The sequence below is a fragment of the Lagopus leucura genome, unplaced genomic scaffold (genome assembly GCF_019238085.1).
Source record: "Lagopus leucura isolate 7727_CA_CO unplaced genomic scaffold, USGS_WTPT01 Super-Scaffold_100001, whole genome shotgun sequence".
NCBI lineage: Eukaryota > Metazoa > Chordata > Aves > Galliformes > Phasianidae > Lagopus > Lagopus leucura.
Window position 1 is genome coordinate 26,758,877 of NW_024962262.1, and position 20,622 is coordinate 26,779,498.

Below are 20,622 nucleotides of genomic sequence, written 5' to 3' on the forward strand. Positions count from 1 at the left end.
ATGGAGGCCGCCTTGCTGAAACCGGCGATGATGGCGGAGGTGAAGGGGAGCGGCGCCGGCGCGGCCGTGAGCGCCGAGCTGGAGGTGAAGAAGCTGCAGGAGCTGGTGCGCAAGCTGGAGAAGCAAAACGAACAGCTCCGCAGCCGTGCCGCCGCCGCTCGCCCGCCCAGCCCGCACCTGCTGCTGGCCCCGCTGCCGGCCCCCGCCGCGCTGCGCCCCGCCAGCCCCCCTGGGCCGGCTCCGGCTCCGACCCCGGCCGGGCCGTGCGTGCCCGGCCCGCTGCCCGGCGCCGCGCCCGGCCTGCAGGAGCCCCTCGCCTACTTCAAGGCGGCTGGCGGCGGGCAGGAGGCCGGCGGTGCGGGGGTTGCCACGGTGCTGGACGAGGTGGCGGTGCTGGAGCTGGAGGACGGATGCTGCGGCCAGGACGAGGATACATGGTACATGCGGATCGCCCCCGCGGCCGTCCCCGGGCCCCTTGCGGGGCTGCCGAGCTTCCCGGCTGCTGGCTCAAGGCGTTATTAGCATTAGCCCCCAAATCCACTTGATCTCGTGCTGCTTAAACTTACATCTGCCTTTTTTATCCTGCGTTTTCTTTTATTTTTCTTTATTTTAATATGGCGCGGTGGGGACCCCCAGTGCTTGATCCCTCGGCTCCCCTCCCTGCGTGTGCCCCTTCTGCATTCTCCCTTCCGCGGATGCTTGCCTCCCCCGATTTGAGGTGTCAGCCTAGTTCCAGCCTCCGCTTTACATAAAGAATTAAAAATATTAAGGGATTCGGGAAATCCTTTATCAGGGCAGCGCCGCCTCACTCGCCATCCTAAAATCTCAGTCCAATTGTAGCAGATCCTAAGGGATTTGGGAGGGCTTTTGTCTTTTAGACATAGACCTAAAGGGTTGTTTGTGTATCTTCATGTAGCATCAGGACGCCTGGCGGTGTGCTGGTGCGTCAGGTAAGGCAGCAACAAACAGCAAATTAATAAAGCGTAACAGAAAATTGACCTAGAAGGAGGATTCCTTGAAAACAAAAAGTAGGGGCTTCTTGGAAGGGGTAAATAAATAATGTCTGGTGCTTCCAACTTGCCCCAGCAAAGCATGCAGACATCTCAGGAACTATCCAGATACTGCAGAAATACTATGGAGATGATGCTGCATAACTGTATTGGGGATAATTGATGCTCAGTTGTGTTCATACACAACACACAGTCTCAGTAGTATGATCTGCATTATTTGTATTCACATATCCGTCTTAAGAATGTGTTGAAACTTCAACATCATTTTTCTAATGATTGCAGTTTTTGAATAGGAAGGTTAGATGAGCTGAGAATACAACGTAGTGCAGCTGAGAAGTACTTAAACATCCTTATTTTGGTAGCAGAAAAAATATTTTAAAATTAATCTGAATAGCGTAAATATTTCTTGAATGTTGGTTATATCTAGTTCACACTGCAAGGTTATCCATGCTTCAGTTTTTGATAATTGCTTCTTCCAGCTGAGAATCGTCCAAAAATTGTATGGACATGTTGCTAGTGTGGTTTCACTGTGTGCATTGTTGGTCTGTGCAGTGTTCCTCTGGGGCTATAGGTCCTGATTTTACTTCAGTCCTACAACCCAGTGTTCGTGACAGAGGAGCAACAGTGATTCAACTTTCCTTTCCACTGAAGATTTGTGTGCCCCAGTCCTCCTCAACAAAACATTATTCCTTTTTGTTTATGTTTCACAAAGCACTGCAAAGTCAGCATTATTTTGTGTGCCTCAACAGAGTGATGATCTTGATCAGCATCCTTTTTGATGTGCCCCCAGGAAGCATTCCTAAGTGCTCTATTAGGATAAAAACTTGCCTACTTGTCGCACAGCCATATCTCTACAAGAAGAATTTGGCAACTTATTTATTCTGCCAGGAGCTGCTTTACCTGTTGCACATTTTTCATTCAAGGCTGAATTTCCATCCTTTTCCATTAATGGTCAGCTGTGTGATGTCAGCTGCCTGGGGCTTTTTGTCATGCAAGTCTTCAAAGCAGTCTGGTATCTAGGAAGCCAAAGACCATTGTGTGCCCTGGTTGTTGGTTACTGATTTTAGACCTTAGCTTTTTATCTTTTTTTTTTTTTAACTACAGTAAAACAAACAAAAAACAACAACAACAACAACAAAAAAACAGGATTAGCATCATTGCAGCCAAGTCAAATCTTTTTGTCAGCTCTTTAAGTGTCTCATCACTGAGAATTCATCAGTTGGATGTCTAACTTTTGAAACACTTCTGCAAGTTAAAAGGAGAGCTCAAAGCCTTTCTGTTTTTTCCTTTTCCCTTTTTTTTTTTTTTTCCACAGGATCATTTTTAAAATATGTAGCCAAGCACTGGAGGAAGCAAGGGGAAATTAGTCTTCTCCTTAGAGCAATTCAATAGTTGAACTCCTCTGAGACTGCCAGGAGAGATAACAGTTGAGGTGAGGGTATTGATTTGCTGTGAGCTGGGCAGGGAGCACTGATTTACCTACCTCACAGGAAAAGATACAGGGCAGAGATGGGAGAAGAGTTACACTCTGGCTTGGGGAGCTGGTGAACCAAAACTCTGAACAGTTGAAAAGCTGAAAGAGATCTACCTGATGAGCTCAATCTTTTTGTTGTTGTTGTCTTGCCTTTTGTACCTCCTATTTGGATACTAAATCCTATTGCAGTCTGTGGAGCATTTTGCTGATGCAGAATATCTAAGACTGTCTGCATCCCCATTGATCAGAAGTAGTGAGGCTGATAAGCTGAGAGCGATCTTGGGCAGCTAATAATAGTTCATTTCCTGGGAAGATTTGTGTTCACCCAGGTGAGCTGATGCCTGCCCTGGTGAGCTAATCTGCAAGGGCAGCAGCAGCAGCACAAATCCCAGCTTCAAGAATTTACCCATGAAATCCACTCTTGATACCTGGCTTCCTAATGTGCTTGGCCATCTGATTAGTTGCCTTCTGTAGTATGAGAATAGCGCATGAGAGTAATGCATATATGCTAGTTCTTTTTGCTTTTTTTCCTGGTGGAAAACAACATGGAAAACATCTCTATAAATGTTTTCTAATCTTTAGAAGTCTGACTGCTGTACAGCATTTGCTTCATCTAGGAGAAGGCCCTTTGTACAACTTGCATTATCATCAGCGTTCTGACAAGTTGATTAAATTATAGGTCAAAATGCAAAGCATAACAGTGAAATTGTAATTTATACGCAAAATCGAATATTGAAATTATCTAATCCCCAGTGAAGATAAATAGAAAAGGGAAAACCGGTAGCTTCTTTGTTGTGTGTACATCTTTACAGATGTGTGCAGCAGCTAATGCATTTGAACTTTGAACCTTTCTGAAATTCTGACAATCTTAATAATGAGATGCAGGATTTTAATGAGAGGTCTCATTGAACTTAGATTGGCAGTTCTAGACCTGTAAAGTCTGTAATTTGGCACCTGGCTTGCTGAGAAGGGAAGAAAATTAGTTTAAACTAATTTCCAGAATATCTCTTGTTATTAGAATTACGTTGCAACTTTTCACTGTTAAAAATTACAAAGGGGCAGGAAACTGAGAATAGAAATGTAAAATCTTAAGTATTGCATTTCTTGCTGATATTTGTGTTTATTTTGGTTAAGGTTGTATGTCTTGCCTAACAAGACTGTCACTCTTCAAGAGAAATCACTGAGTCCCCTGCAGTGGTGCAGACGTCTTCTGGATCATCCAAGTCCTGAGATAGAGGCTGCAAAACGTTCCTTATGCTTTAGACTGGAACAAGGTATGTTATTTGAATTTTTCTACTAGTAAGCTGGCTGTCTTGTCCTAGTGTTTCAGTGTCTTTTGCAGTTCAGCAATCTCCAAAAATGGCAAACATGCAGTTTTTCTTGCAAGTCTTCCTCTACTCCTTGAACACTATTGTTAATATTTATTTTGATGATGATGAATTTTTTGAAGTATTAAAGTATTCTCCTTCTTTGTTATTCTTTTGTTTCGTAACTCATATTTTCAACATGGTATTTTTCATACATTCATACATTCCTTATGGTATTTTTCATACATTTCCCATGGTATTTTTCATACATTCATACATTCCTTAAAACAGGAATTTGTGGACCTCTTTGCAGTAAAACTTTGATGCAAACTTTAGTACTCATCTGGCACTGAGATTTGAAAAGCAGTGCTTCTGGTTATGTGCAAAACCAAATTGTCAAGATGCAATGCATTTTTTATTTTTTTGTTAATGAGTTAGGATCGTATTAACACTGTAATAAGTGTTCAAAGAGAGTGAATAAGATAGAAAACTCTATGTTGATTTTTATAAGTCACTAGGTAAGAAAATACAAATGAACAGGAGGTTGACAGGAAAAGGAAATACAGCCATCTGCTCGTACTGCCATTAGCTGTATAACTTAGCTACAGTATTTATTAAGAGTGGCTGAACATGTACATACATGCTTTGGTGCATATGTAAAGTTTTGGTTAGTCTTATCCAAAATTAGGCATTTAACTGAATCGGTCTCTGAAGGGATCTTTCTCTTTGCTTTGACTGTAAGAGATCATACAATAATTACTGTCATAGCAATCAGCTGTCGAGTTCATTTACCTACAGTTAGGTGAGCCAAACTGGGGTTCATATATTGGTAATAATCCCACCTAGCTGTAGAGTGGAATTTGTCTTGGGATCCTAACTGTGCTCAGGTGTTTGCAGTGTGTGCTGGAAGTCTGTGTTTGGCAATTAGTGGGATTTTCATCTAGAGTCCTGGGGAGCTTCTCAGGGAACGTGGTGTAGGTGTTGTTCTTAGAATTAAATGGAGCTCTGTTGAGTCCACTGACAATAATGGAACTCAACTTGCATCTGGTCACCTGAAGATATATCACATCTGAAGATATCCTACGTCTAGATTGTGTAGGGCATCCCAGTTTGGAACTGAATACTGGTGTAGAGGTTCCATTCAAATTGTCCCATGTAGGCATTTAGTACCATTCGGGATGTCCTCAATTACCCTATTTGACATCTGGCTTCCACTCAGGAAGGGTGCAAACCTTTCTCAGGTTCTGTGACTCTGCTATTCTTTTGAAGGTATCATGGCCTCCCAAGCACACCTTAGTATACTCTCTATACATTATAGGTATGAGCAACTGAATCAAGTCCATAATGCTTATGCAGGAATCAGCCAGAGGAATACATGACCTATTTTTCCCTTCCAAGGTATTAATTTACATTTAATAGGCAATAAAAGCATTAGAAAGGCAAATTTATTACTTTGGATTTAAATCACTATATGATTATCCATACAGTCTCTCTGCAGAAGTCACAGTGAGTGGCATACATTGACTTACATTGATGATGGATCACTTTAGTTGTGATGGCATCATGAATTTCCCAGGCTTTATGTTGATACGGGAGCCATATGTTTGAGGAAGGAATGGACTCCTGTTACTACTGCAAGAATTTCGTGGTAAAATTGTTACAATTAACAATGGCACTCTTGTTTCCTAATGTTAAATTTTCAGACTTCATACTTAAAAGTTGAAAAGTATTGTCCCCCTTCAGCTGTTGGCTTTGGAATGGTATTTTAGAGTGATTTTGAAATCTAGTAATGATTTTTCTGTAAGGCACAGAATCAACTGTAGCACTATATATGAGAGAAATATTAAACATGTAGTTAAAAAAAAAGCATTTGTAATGTACCAGTATGCTCTTTCTGAGATGTTTTACAGGTAGAATTAGATTAGTAATTTGTCAGTGATGCAAATCAGCCAAAAATTAATCCAGTTTACATTATCATTGCTCTCTTAGCACTGTGGTACAGACAGAAATGAAAAGCAGCAAAAATAGATTTTTGTCTGCCAGATCAGCATGTATGAATGCACACAGAAAGGAGAGCTGTGAACCAAGAAAGTAAAATTTTGTGAGGCTGTTTTTCTGCATTTAACAAATTTATGTTCTCTTCTAGCAATATTTAAATCCGTGCTCATTTGTTCCTGCTTAAGTTTCCCTTATTTTATTATATTTTGATTTTCATAAAAATGCTGAGTTGTTGTGTGAAATTTCCCAGCATTGGAATGGCTCACAACGAGCCTAAATGCCTTTGAGAGACTTAAGCCAAAGCAATCCTAGGCAATGAAATAATAAAATGTCTACTTGATGTTTCAGGTTGGAGAGTCACTTGAATGATGCTATTTTGCTTTTCACTTTACTGTGCCTGTTTCCTTTCTAGTGGGAAAAAAAAAACCTGTTTTATGTGTTTCAACATGGAAGATTTCATCTTGGAATAAATCTTTAGGGGTATAAGCACAGTGGTGGTCTACAGGTGATTTCGCTGTGAAGTGCTGTGACATAGACAAGCTTCTCTGCATGCCTCTGTTCTACCACTTATTAGTTAACTTGTATGTTTAGTTTGTAATGAACTAGACTTATTACAAGTCCTGTTTCAGTGGATTAAGCATGATAGCTTTAAGAAGGATAAGAGTTGTATCAGAGAATCATTTGAGTTGGAAGGGACCTTTAAAGACCATCTAGCCCTACTCCTCTGCTGTGAACAGGGGCACCTACAGCTCCATCGGGTTGCTCAGAGCTCCGTCCCACCTGGCCTTGGATGTCTCCAGGGGATGGGGCATCCACCACCTCTCTGAGCAGCCTGTTCCAGTGTCTCACCAGCCTTATCATAAAACATCTTTCTCATTATATCTAGTTTAAATCTCCCCTCTTAGTTTGAAATCATTTCCCTTCATTCTGTCACAACAGATGTTTCTATTGAGCCCGTCCCCTTCTTTCTTACAAACCCCCTTTAGATACTGAAAGTCCGCTATCAGGTCTCCCTGGAACCTTCTCTTCTCCAGGCTGAACAGCCCCAGCTCTTTCAGTCTGTTCTCTTATGGGAGATATTCCATCCCTTACATGGAATCTCATATGGTAAGGTCTTTACTTAGAACTTTTCCTGTTTTCCAGGTGCAATTCTAGTGATGAGGTGATCTTTGTTTTTACTTTATGACCTGACCTGAATCAGTTCTTTCTCTTTGTTCTTCTTCTGTTATCTTTTGTTTAAAACCTTTATGGTTTTTGTTGTTTACCACGGTTCTCCATTTACTGTAGAATCAGTTCCTTGTCCATTTGTCACTACTGCTTATTTCTTTAGTTTCATTTAAATCACCAGGGTCACTTAATAGTCATAAAAGTATAGTGGAGGTTCTATAATCCTTGGTAATCCTTGAAGATGTGAAATGTCAGCATTAAAACCCAGGGGGGGAGAGAGAGATGTAGCATATAAACTTCCTAGATGCTGCAGATTGGTATAACTTGTCTAAAATTATTAAAAGATGTTGATATACATCCTGGATGAAGCTAGACTGAGTAGCTTCACTTCTGTAGAAACTGCTGTGGAGCAGTCAGATGGATATACTGAGGAGTTTAGAGGCTTAGGAAGGAGCCAGGCTATAGGAGCTCAGCTTTTATGCAGGGCTTCAAAGCATATTTCATCCAATTCAGCCTTCCAGAAAGAAAACTACTCTTCCTTGGAGAATATGAAATATTGGTTAGAGACAGAGATCATCATAGTTGAGTTCTCATTCACAAAAGCTGCTTCAGATGTTTCAAAAGAGTAGGCGACAGAAGTCTGGAAATTTTGCAGTTGGCTGCAGTAATTTATGATGAAGCTATTTTTTGTTTCTTAAAGTAAATAATATACTTCAGGATGGATGCTGTTATGTTGTATGTTGTGTGAGTATGGTATCTTGTTAAATAGATCACCTGTTGATTTCATGATTTCACAAAACCCAAAAATCTCAGTGAAATTTCAGCGTTTATTGTATGGGATCCCAGATATTAATTGGCAGTACTAAATTATTTTTATCTGTAAAAAATTTTAGCTGGTAGAGTCCCAGACAGAATATTTTATTTAGTTATGAAGCTTCTGTCTTACACAGAACTAGGACAGGTTCTGTCCTGTTCTCCTAATTCTTTCTAATCTTCCAAAAGACTCACTATGAAGTCATTTAGTTTGACATATTTAAGATGTGCTGTATATTTAATCAACAAGTAAAAATTGATGTTATAAAGAACTTTTACACCATGGTCTGTTAACAGCTGAAGCAAACAAGAAATACTGTAAGTTACTGATAGTTTATATTGTATGTCCTTGAACTGAATCCAGTGCTGTTTTGCGTGGCGTGTTGTTTATTTCATGTACATTGATTTGTCAGAGTTGCATGTTATGGCGATCAGGAGTGGATTAATAAGATCTAACAGAGCTTTCTCATTCTTATTTTTCATATGTAATAGAGATTAAAATTTTACGTGAAATCCTTCTGGAGCTGCAAATGATAATGTCTTGAAGCCTGCAGACAATAGCATTGCTGTTTTCATCACAAATAAAACAATTTCTAAGTCTCTTGAAGGCATGAAAGAAGTGGCAAGCCTGACTCATTTCATAGCATGAGTCATAGAATGGCTTGAGTTGGAAGGGACCCAAGAATCATCAAGCTCCAACCCCCCCTGCCACAGGCAGGGCCACCAACCTCCACATTTAATACTAGACCAGGCTGCCCAGGGCCCCATCCAACCTGGCCTTGAATGCCTCCAGGGATGGGGCATCCACAATCTCTCTGGACAGCCTGTTCCATTGCTCACCACTCTCTCTGTCAAGAACTTCCCCCTGACATCCAAAATTTTCTCTCTCTCTGTGTTTCTGACAACAAAAGTTGCTGGTATCTGTAATACCTTTCTGCATCTGAGCTCCTTTCAGGGAATATGACATCACAGAGGGCAGTATGTATAGCAGTCTTCTACCACAGTGCAAGTTTAGCGCTCAGAGCACACAAACATACGTGTGTAGGAATTATTTCCTATTAGATTTCATTTATTTGAAGTAACATGTAACACTGGCATAATTTTAAGAAGTTCTCAGAGGTTTTGCAAATGCTGATATCACTGGATTTTCTAACACAGCTACTGAAGATCATTTGTATGCTTCAGTTGGGAAAAAATAAGTGGTTTTCAATACTCTACTTGGCAGCATGTACTTCCATTTCAAATAGAATATTTTTCTCCGGCATTGGAACATTTCTACTCTGCACATCACGGTAGAAGGTTTGGTTGAAAATTTTTATAACAACAAAATGCACAGAAAATCAGACAGTTCAATCTATTCATTTCTCTGATATCTCTTGCCTTTGTAATATGGCTCTTAGGTATAATATGCTTTTTAAGAATTTTTCATTTCTTATTTGGGAGTTGGCTGTTATGCAATTTGTAATTAAATGTTTTCTTAGAACTGATTTCTAGTTGTCATTACAATTATGAGAAGATGCAGAATTTGCAGTCTAAGAAGTCGTATTACGTATTATCTCTATTGAGAAGGTATCCATTCCGCTTTAGAATGAAAGTGCTCTATTAATGCACACCTACTACTGAGCTAGGATTATCAGTTCATTCTGAAAAGTTTAACAGCCAGGAACACTGTCAAATTTTACATGAGGATTTCAGAAGCCTTATTTAAAACAGGGGTGGTTTATGTTTGCAGTGTAGGCTCACTCTGTAATGCAGCATATGTATGAAAGCAGTAGTAGTAGCTTTGACCCTGGCAGTTACGCTAAAAATACAGGCACAGTTACTGTTATCCAGTGGAGCACTAAATAATGTTTTTGTCTGAAAGGTATACTGCTGCTTTCCCAGACAAAATTAAAGATAGGCTTTATTGATGGACATGGATGAGCTTTGCTCTGAGGATAATTTTTTTGTGGGGAAGAGAATCTTTTCAAAGCGGGCTGTTCTGGAAGATCTCATTTCATTTTGGTCCTGAAAGTCTATTTATCTTTCTCATTGTTAGTCTCCAAATTATTGTTATAACTTTTTTATTTAATTTCCGTTTTCTTTCACTGCCCATTTTTGATAGCTACAGAAAAGAACAGGAAATAAAATTTCATGATGTAGATGAGCCTTCCCCATGTGGTATGTAGAGGTAGCATCATTTCCTTATGAAAATATTGTTTATTTCTGTGTTTCTGCTGTCAATGAGAACATTATTTCTTGTCTTCATAGCATTGTGCCTTTTTAAGAAGCTTTTGTTCAGACTTTTCTATGCCATAACTCCTAAGTATCTTTTGAGAGGTCTTTACTCCTAGGATATAGTCCATAGGCTTCATACATATATGATGTATAGTGTTTGTCCTTGGTGGTTGACATCACATTTTAATATATTAGAAGGACTCACAGGAATCAATGAGTTCAACTCCAGGATCATCACAACATAGGACCATCCAAAATTTCATCTGTATGTCTGAGAGTGTTGTCCACATGCTCCAAATGCATTTGAGTTGTGTATCCAAGGCATGTATGAAAATGTTGAGGAGTACTGGCCCTAAAGTCAAGCTCTGTGGATTTACTTTATACTCTTTCTTTGGAAGACAGAGTAAGTTAGTTTGGATGATGGAGACATATTATTATATTATCACAGGACGGCCTGGGTTAAAAAGGACCACAATGATCATCTGGTTTAAATTCCCCTGCTGTGAGCAGGGTCGCCAACCACCAGACCAGGCTGCCCAGAGCCACATCCAACCTGGCCTTGAATGCCTCCAGGGATGGGACATCCACAACCTCCTTGGACAACCTGTTCCAGTGCATCACCACCCTCTGAGTGAAAAACTTCCCCCTAATATCTAACCTAAATCTCCCCTGTCTTAGTTTAAAACTATTCCCCCTTGTTCTATCACTATCCACCCATGTAAGCAGTCATTGCATTAAGAGTTTATGCACTCTTTTCCAAGTATTGGAAGGCCAAAGTGAGGTCTCCCTAGAACCTTCTCTTCTCCAAGCTAAATATGAACGTATAAAAATGAAATTCCTGAGTATTTTATATGATTCTTTCATGCACTTCTCCTGAGATACTGTTTCCATAATATTACTTCTAGAATTGGATATGTTTTTAAAAGTCATGATTACAGAATATATTTTATTTTGGAATATTCACTTTTGGGGGAGGTCACTAAGCCTTTTTTATTCTTTGAACGTGGATTGACCCAACACTGTAATTGCATACAATTAAAAGTTTCATGATTCTGAGAAGATCAAGGGAGAAATGTACTGTAAGTCTGCCTGCAAGACAAAAAAGTTGCTCTTCTCAGAAAAAAAGGAAAAGCTGAATCCTGGTTTATTCTTGTTTTAAAAAGCAGTTGTATTAAGTTTTAAGATTATACTTCTATTAATTTAAAAGAATCGTGAAAGAGCAAAAAAAAAAAGGTACTTTAGCATGCTCTTGATTATTTCATTTTGTGGAATGTCTGACTATGAGATATTGCAGAAATCAGATGTGGGACGTTGGTTGTTTTGAAGTAAAGTTGAGCTGATGGCTTAGACATCATTTATTTCTTTTCTTATTTTGTTACCAGAATGAAATAAAATAAAATAAATAAAATGCAATACAGTAAATTCTCCCGTAAATCAAGATATTGGAGGTATTGAATCACATTCTTCACTGGTAAATTTGAACTCTTCATTTTTTACGCTTATACCCTGTCAGGCATGTTCCTTTTTTTTTTTTTTTTTTCTTTTTTTTTTCCCCATCATGTCCATGCCAAATAAACAACGTGTGCCTAATTATATTTCGCTCATTTGGTCCCAGATTTGCTAATTCTGATACCATTGCCTAAATCATATCTGCTTTACATGGTGTCACGTATGAGGCTGTCAGGGTACTGCCTGTTCTTGTAATGTTGGGTAATGTCTCCTACCTGTCTGGTAGTTTCTGTTGATGCATCCATTTACTTTCACCTCCAGCCGGAGACAATCATCTCCTTGGTTAACTCCACACAATCAGTATTTAAATTTCTATTACAGCCAGTAGAAAGACAGGGCTAGATTTAATTGTCCATACATATGGCACTGATGCCTTCGAAATGCCCAAAGCAGATGTCTGAATGGCATGAGATGCCACTGATGAATTGTAGACTTTCACTGACTGTAATCAGAGCTTACTTGTGGACATTGTAGATACTCAGAAGAAAGGTCTATGGTGTAGTGATGAATGCCTGAAACAAATTTATGAGAGAATGTTGATTTCTTTTTCTTCTTAGGGGTATATATGTTAGCATGTTACATTTTGTAATCAACCATGATTTTATTAGTAATGAATTACACTAACCTCTTCACTGATGTATGTATGAACATCTCAGGTCACTTTTAACATGCAACCTGTTAGTGTAATAAATGTGTTTGAGAAGGAAGATTTTTTAACTTTTTAAAATTCATTCTGGATCTGTGTTTAGGTTACAGCTTTTAAATTATTAGCATGCTGGCATATGGCTCTTCTGATTTTTCATGCTTCATACAGCAGCATGTATTGATTAGTTTTGTTCTCCATTTAGAATTTCTTTTTACATATTAAGAAATTTAGTATAAGTTTTTTATTGATACTATCATGTCATTGATAAGTTATCAGCGCAAAAGAAAATAATTGTGTAGGGTGCTTTGAACTTTGTTTAGTGCATAAATAGATTTGATGTAGCATTAGCTGCTTGTCATGTTTTAAAGTCACTTGAAAACCATGTAGAAAGATTTGAAAATGAAAAGAAATGAAAATGGTGTTTAGATTGTCAGCTGTTAAGATAAGGACTGTCATTATTGTATACTTCAGAAGTGCCTCATGCAGTATAATACCAGTTTAATTGGACTTTGAGTACTACCACAGTACCTGACCTTTGTGAAATGAGAAGTGTCGAGTATTGTATCTTAAAGATTTGAATCTGTCTTGTAGCATATCTCTATGTTTCAAATTTTGGAGGTATTTGAAAATTCATATATTTGTGATTTTGGCTTCAATCACAAGGTCTGTTAAGGGGGCAGGAAAGGATTTTGTGGCCTGTAGTGTATGAGTGATGTCAGCTTAGTCATATATTCTCTTGTTGCCTGCAAATAGAAAGGACTGAGTTCAACATCCTAATGGTTTGAGGTTCTTTCTCCCTAGTATTCATTGAACCACACAGTCTCAGATTTGCAAGGACTTCTGGAGGTTACCTGGTCCATCCACCTTAAGCAGTGCCACCCAACACAAATTTCCCAGGCCCATGTCCAGCTGGCTTTTGAGGATCTCCAAAGTGAGAGACTCCACAACTTCTCTGGGCAAACTATGCTGGTGCTCAGTCACTCTCACAGTCAAAAAGTCCTTTCTGATATTCAGAGGGCACCTCCTGTGTTCCGATTTGGGTCCACTGCCTCTTGTCCTGTTACTGGGCACCACCACAACCCTCAGGTAGATCAGTAGAATGCTGTCAGACCTTCTTGGTGCTCTGTATTCCTCCATCCTAACCCATAGGAAAAGCAGGGAAAAAAGTGATTTTTATGCAAGCACTACATACAACAGAATAAACTGATGGAGGAAATCTTTGCCTTCAGCATGTTCCTTTGTGTTGCCTTGAGGTTTGTTTCTGTCATTTTTGCTTCATGTATTGTGAAAGCACATTCAATTTATAAGCAAAAAAAAAAGAAAAAAGATTTCAGTTTGTAAGAGACACATGTTTTCTTGTGTTGGATATTGTTACTTTTGCTTCTGTGGGTGCTGATAAATCTGAGGTAATTATTTTGAAGAAACAAATGGTTTTTAGTGAATAGTTTGCAAAATATTTCAAACTTGCCTAAGACCGTTCCAGCTAATTGTGAGCATGACTGGTTCTGGTGGTGAAAATGCTTGAAAAGATACCGTGAAGTACCTTTTATTCCATAAAATAAGACTTGGGCAGAAAGTTACTGCAGCAGCATCATAATTCTGTTGACAGTGATCATGTAACTCATGTGCATGGACTATTGTTTCTGAGTTATTCTCATACTTTCCCTATTGTAATGTACTCTTGTTGACAGCTTTATAGTCCTACACATCCCTTTCCATCAAGTTATATGTATGTTACTTGCTTTCAAGAAACACAGATTGCCTCTTCGTTAAATGTTTATACAATTCTTACTGCAGTGTAGGTACCTGTGGGATGTACTGATAAGGCAGAGTTTACTTATGGAGTCTCTGTAGAGATGTCTGAAATCACCCCAAAGGAGCTTACGTTTAGGAATATGCTCTGACTTAGTGGCAGGAGGAGACAGTCTTTCTCTGGGGAATCTGAAGAGAATAGTCTCTCTAGGCTAAAAGCTGTCATCACAGAAGCCCTGACACTAATCACAGTAATAATAATGACAATAGTATCTACATCAAATATCTTTATGTCATTTATCCTGTTTTGCATGATTATCATAGAATCATAGAATGGCCTGGGTTGAAAAGATCCACAATGATCATCTGGTTTCAATTCCCCTGCTATGTGCAGGTCACCATCCACCAGACCAGGCTGCCCAGAGCCACATCCAGGCTGGCCTTGAATGTCTCCAGGGATGGGACATCCACAACCTCCTTGGGCAACCTGTTCCCATGCATCACCACCCTCTGGGTGAAAAACTTCCTCCTAATATCTTACCTAACCCTCTCTTGTCTCAGTTTAAGACCATTCCCTCTTGTCCGATCACTGTAAACCCTCGTAAACAGTCATTTTGCCTCCTGTTTATATTCTTTTTCTTTGGTATTTTATAAATAGAAAACCGTATTTTACATTATCTTCTATGTTAGGGTTAATGATTGAACTATTTAATTTTTTTTCACATTGTGATGTGATATCTCAATAGATTCACATATTTGGATTCCACCTGATGTGTAATTAATATCCAGCGCTGCTAAGAGAGGGAAGTGAGGTTGTTCTTCTATGGGTTGCTTTCAGAACAGATTCCTTACGTGTTATCCTTACCACAGCTGAAGGCAGAGAGCTCCATTTGAAAGAAAGTGTACAGAAGAAATAAGAATTACGTATACTACTAGAATTTTAAATTTAAGAAATACAATTTAACTGTATTTTTCATGCAGCTGCTGTTCTGAGAGAAAAAAAAAATTGCCTTCTCTGAATCATGATGTAATAGCCCTTTTTGTTTTTCCTCTACTCCAATCAATAGGCTAAAGGAGTTTCTGAAATAATACTTTCAGCGTGTTCTCTTAAATATTTTGTTTATTCTTTGGATGGACCTGTTTGCCCTAATTATTATGTATTTGTGAAAAGCTTTAGTTTATGTGATCTTCTTTTTCTTTCTCTTTTTTTACTGGAATGGCTTTTCTAATTCTGACCCCTCCAGCCCTTTATTGAATTTCCAAGACTAGAGCTGCAGAAATGGAGCCTGCCCACCGATGTGTTTGCAATGACTTAGCTTCTTTATTGAATTGACAGGAAGATAAATACGATGACACTAACAATTGTAGACCTGCCAGTACAAAGATACAGACATTCAGAAGACCACAAAGCAGCTGTTGTACTATATGAGTTGAAAGCAACACTTCCAAAGGAATGCTGTCATTGGATGTTTTAAAGCATGTCAGTACATCCACACACAATAGTGCCATGCTGTGTGGATAATACACATTGGTTAGCTGTTTTTTGGATCCAACTTGTATTCAAATTGTCCCGATACTCCTTGTATTTCAACTTCTAGGTCACATCTCAACCTACTATATATGTCTGCATTTCTCTGTAATACATTCTGTAAGTGCATTCAAGGTAAGGTTCAACTTTCTTTACTCAAGATTTCTTAAACATCAAGCTTGAAGTGTCAGGAACTGATAGAAAAACAGACAACCCCAGAGTTGCATGATTCATCTCATGCTGTCTTCCTGAATTGACAGGGAGGGACAAGACAAACAGCTGCTTAGGTAAAACTGGAGATCATATTTGGACTGGAAGAATTTGCTGGGCTGAATACTGATCACATGATTCATTAAAAGATGGAGAACACGCTGCATTTTGCAAAGCATCTACCAGTTCCCTCCTTTCTGGCTAAACATTAGATTGGCTGCCATACCAGTGCTATTCTAAGAATTTTTAGTCATCAGATGTGTCACTCAATTAATTTAGAGTCATAGAATCATAGAATGGTTTGGGTTAGAAGGGACCTTTAAGATGGTGTAGTTCCAACACCCTTTCTGTAGGCATGGACACCTCTCACTAGACCAGGTTGCTCAAAGCCACGTCCAGCCTGGCCTTGAACTCCTCTAGGGTGGGTGTATCCACAACCTCTCTGGGCAACCTGTTCCAGTGCTTCATCACCCTCACAGTCCCTTTACTACCTTTATGTATGCTGTGGTAAACTAGAATTGTTTCCATGGAATTCTACCACTGTAAAATTAACCTGATTCAATAGTAAAGTGATGTTTTTTTCAATTTTATGGTAGGAGTGAAGGTAACTATGTAGGTTCTGCTAAAGGCTTAAGTGACTGTTAAAGTATTAGAAAAGTATTACGAATATTCATCCTTCTGTAGAATTAGGGTACTACACTAACCTAGAGTCACACAAAGAGCACAAAGCACATAGTTATTTCTAGAAAAACAGGGTAAATCCCACATAGATATTTGATATAGATACCACTGCCGTTATTATTACAGTGATTAGAGTCGGGTCTTCTTTAATGACAGTTTTTAGCCTAGAGAGACCACTCTCTTCGGATTCCCCAGAGAAAGCCTCCTGCCACTAAGTCATAGCATGTTCCTGAACATAAGCTCCTTTGGGAAGATTTTAGACATCTCTACAGAGACTCCTTAAGTAAACTTTGCTTTATCAGTACTTCCCATAGGTGCACTTCAGTAAGAATTGTATAAACAGTTAATGAAGAGGCAGTCATTATGTGTGAGCAGTGCTGAAATGATGTGTGTACCATAACTTTAGACACTGCTCTGCTTAAATCTACTGCTTTTCCATTCTGTATGCTGCAGTGACAGTCTATATGAGGACACCTGTTTCATGGTAGACGAATGAACACGCCACTCATAAATTAGTATGGAATGGGGCTTTTTTCAAGGTTATTTGAACTATATGAGAACAAATTAGTTATGTTGGTCGGTCTAGATGCAAATAACTAATAGTGAAGCTGTGCTAATGGTAATTTCTTGTCATGGTCCAACATTTCCTTAGGTAGATTTATCAGCCTCCTCAGAGCTTGTTCTGAGCCCTTGCATAGTCTGCTCTGCTCTGTAGTATAAACAGTCCTGCAAGCCTCTTGTGGATCCACTAAATTTGAAATAAGACAATTTATGTTGCTGTGGTTGTATCTTCTTTTAATCTCTTTACATTTAAATGTAACCCACTTTCTCTTCAGCGAGGATGTCATTCTTGCTCTTTCAGATCTGCTGGCATACACAATGGTGTCCTTGCCCATTGCTTGCAGCATATGCTGATTTAAATTAAACAGAGGCCTGATAATATCTCTTTCAGAGATTGGTAGCCAGGAGGAGCTGAGACAGGACTTCTATCCAGCTGATTTGGTAAGCTCTGGAAGATATTTCTGAGGCCTTAGATACATGGTTGTAGTAGGAAGGTGATGTATCTATCCTCAAAGTAATTGTGGAATTGTAAGATAGTTACCATTTTCTACTGTTTTTTGATTCTGATTGTTACAGATATGATTAAATTGCCAGTGATTTACTTTGTGCTGTATATGTAAGTAAGTAATTGTTGTAAGACATTGAATTCATCTCACCTACCTTTAGACATGTCATAATTTCCTTGAAGGTGTGCCAGACAGGTTGGATGAGGCTCTGGGCAACCGGGTCTAGTGTCAGATGTGGAGATTGGTGGTCCTGTGTGTTGGTGGCAGATGGGTTGGAGCTTGATGATCCTTGAGGTCCCTTCCAACCCAAGCTGTTGTATGATTCTGTGATTCATAGAGGTTGTTCTCTGATAAATATTTTCTTTGCAGGCAACATTGACTTTAGCAGCCTCAGCTTCCTGCTCCTGTTTTCTCCTTCTCCATTTCTCTGTTAAATGGCTTGTTATAAATTTCCAGCATTTTCCTGGTAAATGGGAATGAGAAACTCTTTTTAGTATTTAAAAAACAAACAAACAAAAAAACTACAAAAAGTTATTCTTAGTACAGATCACAGAATTCATCAAATTTATCATTAAATCTTTGTAGGAAACTTGTAATTGCAGTGTAACAGTATAGCTGAGAAAATGACATTGGGAGGACTGAGGTAAAGGATCATCCTGTAGGAACAGGTTACCCTTCAAGCTGCCCCTACTACCAAGAAGGATGCACAACAACTTTACTTGGATTGAGAAAGCTGTTTATGTTGGATACTTGTAAGCACTGTTACACTCTAGCATTTCAGAGAAGTTGTCTTTTTCAGTTGCTTAGAAAAAGGGAAAGCTAAAGCCAGTTTCTGAAGTCTCTTTCTAAGCTCTGTTTATTGTTCCCTGTAATGAATGCTGTCAGAATGAATTTCCTTTGAATATATGCAGACGTGTATCTCAGCCAGTCACCATGATCCTCCTTTGTAGTCAGTGGAGGCAAACAGGCACAGCTCGTGGCCTTTTAAGTGGAGTTGAGTTGAATCATGCCCTGTTCTTTCACTTTTGAGTATATTCTGTACTGTGGTGACTAGGTCAGCGATAAATGTCTGTACATCAGAGCATCTTCATCATGTCTGTGTGACACAGACTCCTGTGGACAAAAGTACCATAAATAGATAACTAGAAAAGAATGAGAACAAGAGGAAGCAGCACTCACCCTTGCTCTGACGCTCTCCCAGGTGTATTTTCAGTTTGGAGTGTGACTGAACCAGATATGATACCTGATTTATGTGATTAACCAACCTTTGATGGATTCTTCTTTGAATTTATGTAGTTTCCCCATGTGAACTTTTATTCTTGATAGCATTCTTTGGTAAGAATTCCTTATTTTAAAAAGCTTGTAATTCCTTATTAGAAGGCTCCTAAAAATAAGTGGTGTAAGCACCCTCCTTAATGAATGAAAAGATTATAGTTTGGCAGAAGAGTCTGGGCAATCTGTTTTTTGTACCACGTTGCCTTATGTAGTAATACTTGTGTCTTCTGCTTAGGAAATTATATCTTGTTTCAAAATAGTTGAAATGTGACAACTTGTATTCTTATGGATCCTGATTAAGAATCCACCAAACAAACAGAAGACACATCAGATTAGCAGTTTGTAGAAATTGCCAAAAGCTGAATACGGGAGCTAGGGAGGGAACAGACATTTGGGCCCCAGGTCATTACTAGGTGTAGTTTTTCAGTGTAATATTTGTCCAGTATCTCAGGAAAGGAAATTTGCAAGCCAGATTTGCCTGTTTGCTATTACTTCCTTGAAAATTTGTTTTTTGGACCTGTGCATGCAGAGGGAGTTTTGCATGCAGTAAGAAAATGAACAGTGAGACAATTACATTTATCACAAAGCCTCTGTGCTTGTCTGTGTAACTAGTTAGTAAATAGTTCACCTATAAAGAAGAGGCAAACTCAAAGAAAAACAAAAACCCAGCCATGCAAAAGCACAAAGCCAAGGCATGATGGACTTTTTTTGTAGGAGTTTTGTATAAGACATGTAATTCATACTGCTCAATTCCATTTTGTTTCTAGTCTTCTGAATGCTCAGAAAAAATCATTTGTGTGGAAAAGTTCTGTTGGGGAATGGTGGGTTGGACTCTCTCTGCAATTCAGCGCGCCACTGTTGGAACATAGTGTAGTCATTTTTCCAATCTGTAGTGTGTCCAAAGACAATTTTCAGGTCAGCATATCACTGAATTATGTTGAAACTGAGTGGTTGTGTGTCTTGAAAAATATAGAAATCTTCGCTGCCTGCAATGATACATCAGCATTGACACAAGTGAAATTTGTCTGACACAGTGCAGCATTCCTGAATCTTGCTTAGATTTACATTTTTTTCAGCAACTGTAGCATGCTCAACACTACTGTTGATTACATTGCTTTGCTGTGCTGGATGAAAGTCCTAGACACTTCTGCAATTTAGATGCTTTCTGACTGTACCTTTGAAAGAGGTCTGTGCTATTTTTGCTGGGGCAGATTTTGAAGTATATGAGTTGCTGCAGTTTGATTTAAACAGTAGTAAACCAATACAAACCAACGGAGCTACTTTCTAATTTTACGCTAATATTGATTCCTTTTTATGTTATTGTTGAAAAAGAACTTACTTTATGTGAATAGTTGGGAAAGAAGCTTTTTTAGGTACTTCCAATTCTCACATACACTTAAAACTAACATTATTTTTCAGTTTTCCTAGGCTTAGAGGAAAATAGGCAATCCTTATTAATTCTCTCAGCTCTTCCTAATACATGATTATGTCACCTACCTGTAGTGGCAATTGTTTTCATTAGACTTTTGATACCGCGTTTGGGGTTGAAGTTGATTGTTCTTTATTATTTTAAAGTAGCATGGAAAGGGTGTTTTAATATTTTTTTTAATTTATTTTGTATGGCAGTCCTGTATATTGCATATAAAAGTGCTGTGAAAACTTCCAATTTTGTACTGGAATTACATTCTTTTAGAGGACAATGCAATGAAAATGCATGAAAATGCTATGTTGTTTCTTACAAGCTGACCTATGTTAAGAATGTGGGAAGTCGTTGGATTTCTACGCTAAATCCTAACAAAACCTAAGGAAAATGTTGCTGTTTACTTATTCAGCCATTGCAGTTTAGTTGTGGAGGTTCAAGGATAAATATATGCGGGAAATCTTATTTTGGAGACCCTTATTTACTGATTTGTGCAGTCGGCACTTACAGATTCATCATTGCATTTGTGGATGAGGAGGCATCTTGCC

General features: G+C 38.8%; 1 protein-coding gene across 2 annotated transcripts in view; it reads left to right on the plus strand.

Moving 5' to 3' along the window:
* SLAIN1 (SLAIN motif family member 1) overlaps positions 1 to 20,622 on the plus strand; it is a 57,118-nt gene continuing 36,496 nt past the window's right edge. For both annotated transcript variants that reach the window (XM_042868492.1, XM_042868493.1), the window contains exons 1-2: positions 1 to 437; positions 3,619 to 3,758. In XM_042868492.1, coding sequence (XP_042724426.1) covers positions 1 to 437; positions 3,619 to 3,758 — 577 coding nt within the window. The remainder of the gene's footprint in view (positions 438 to 3,618; positions 3,759 to 20,622) is intronic.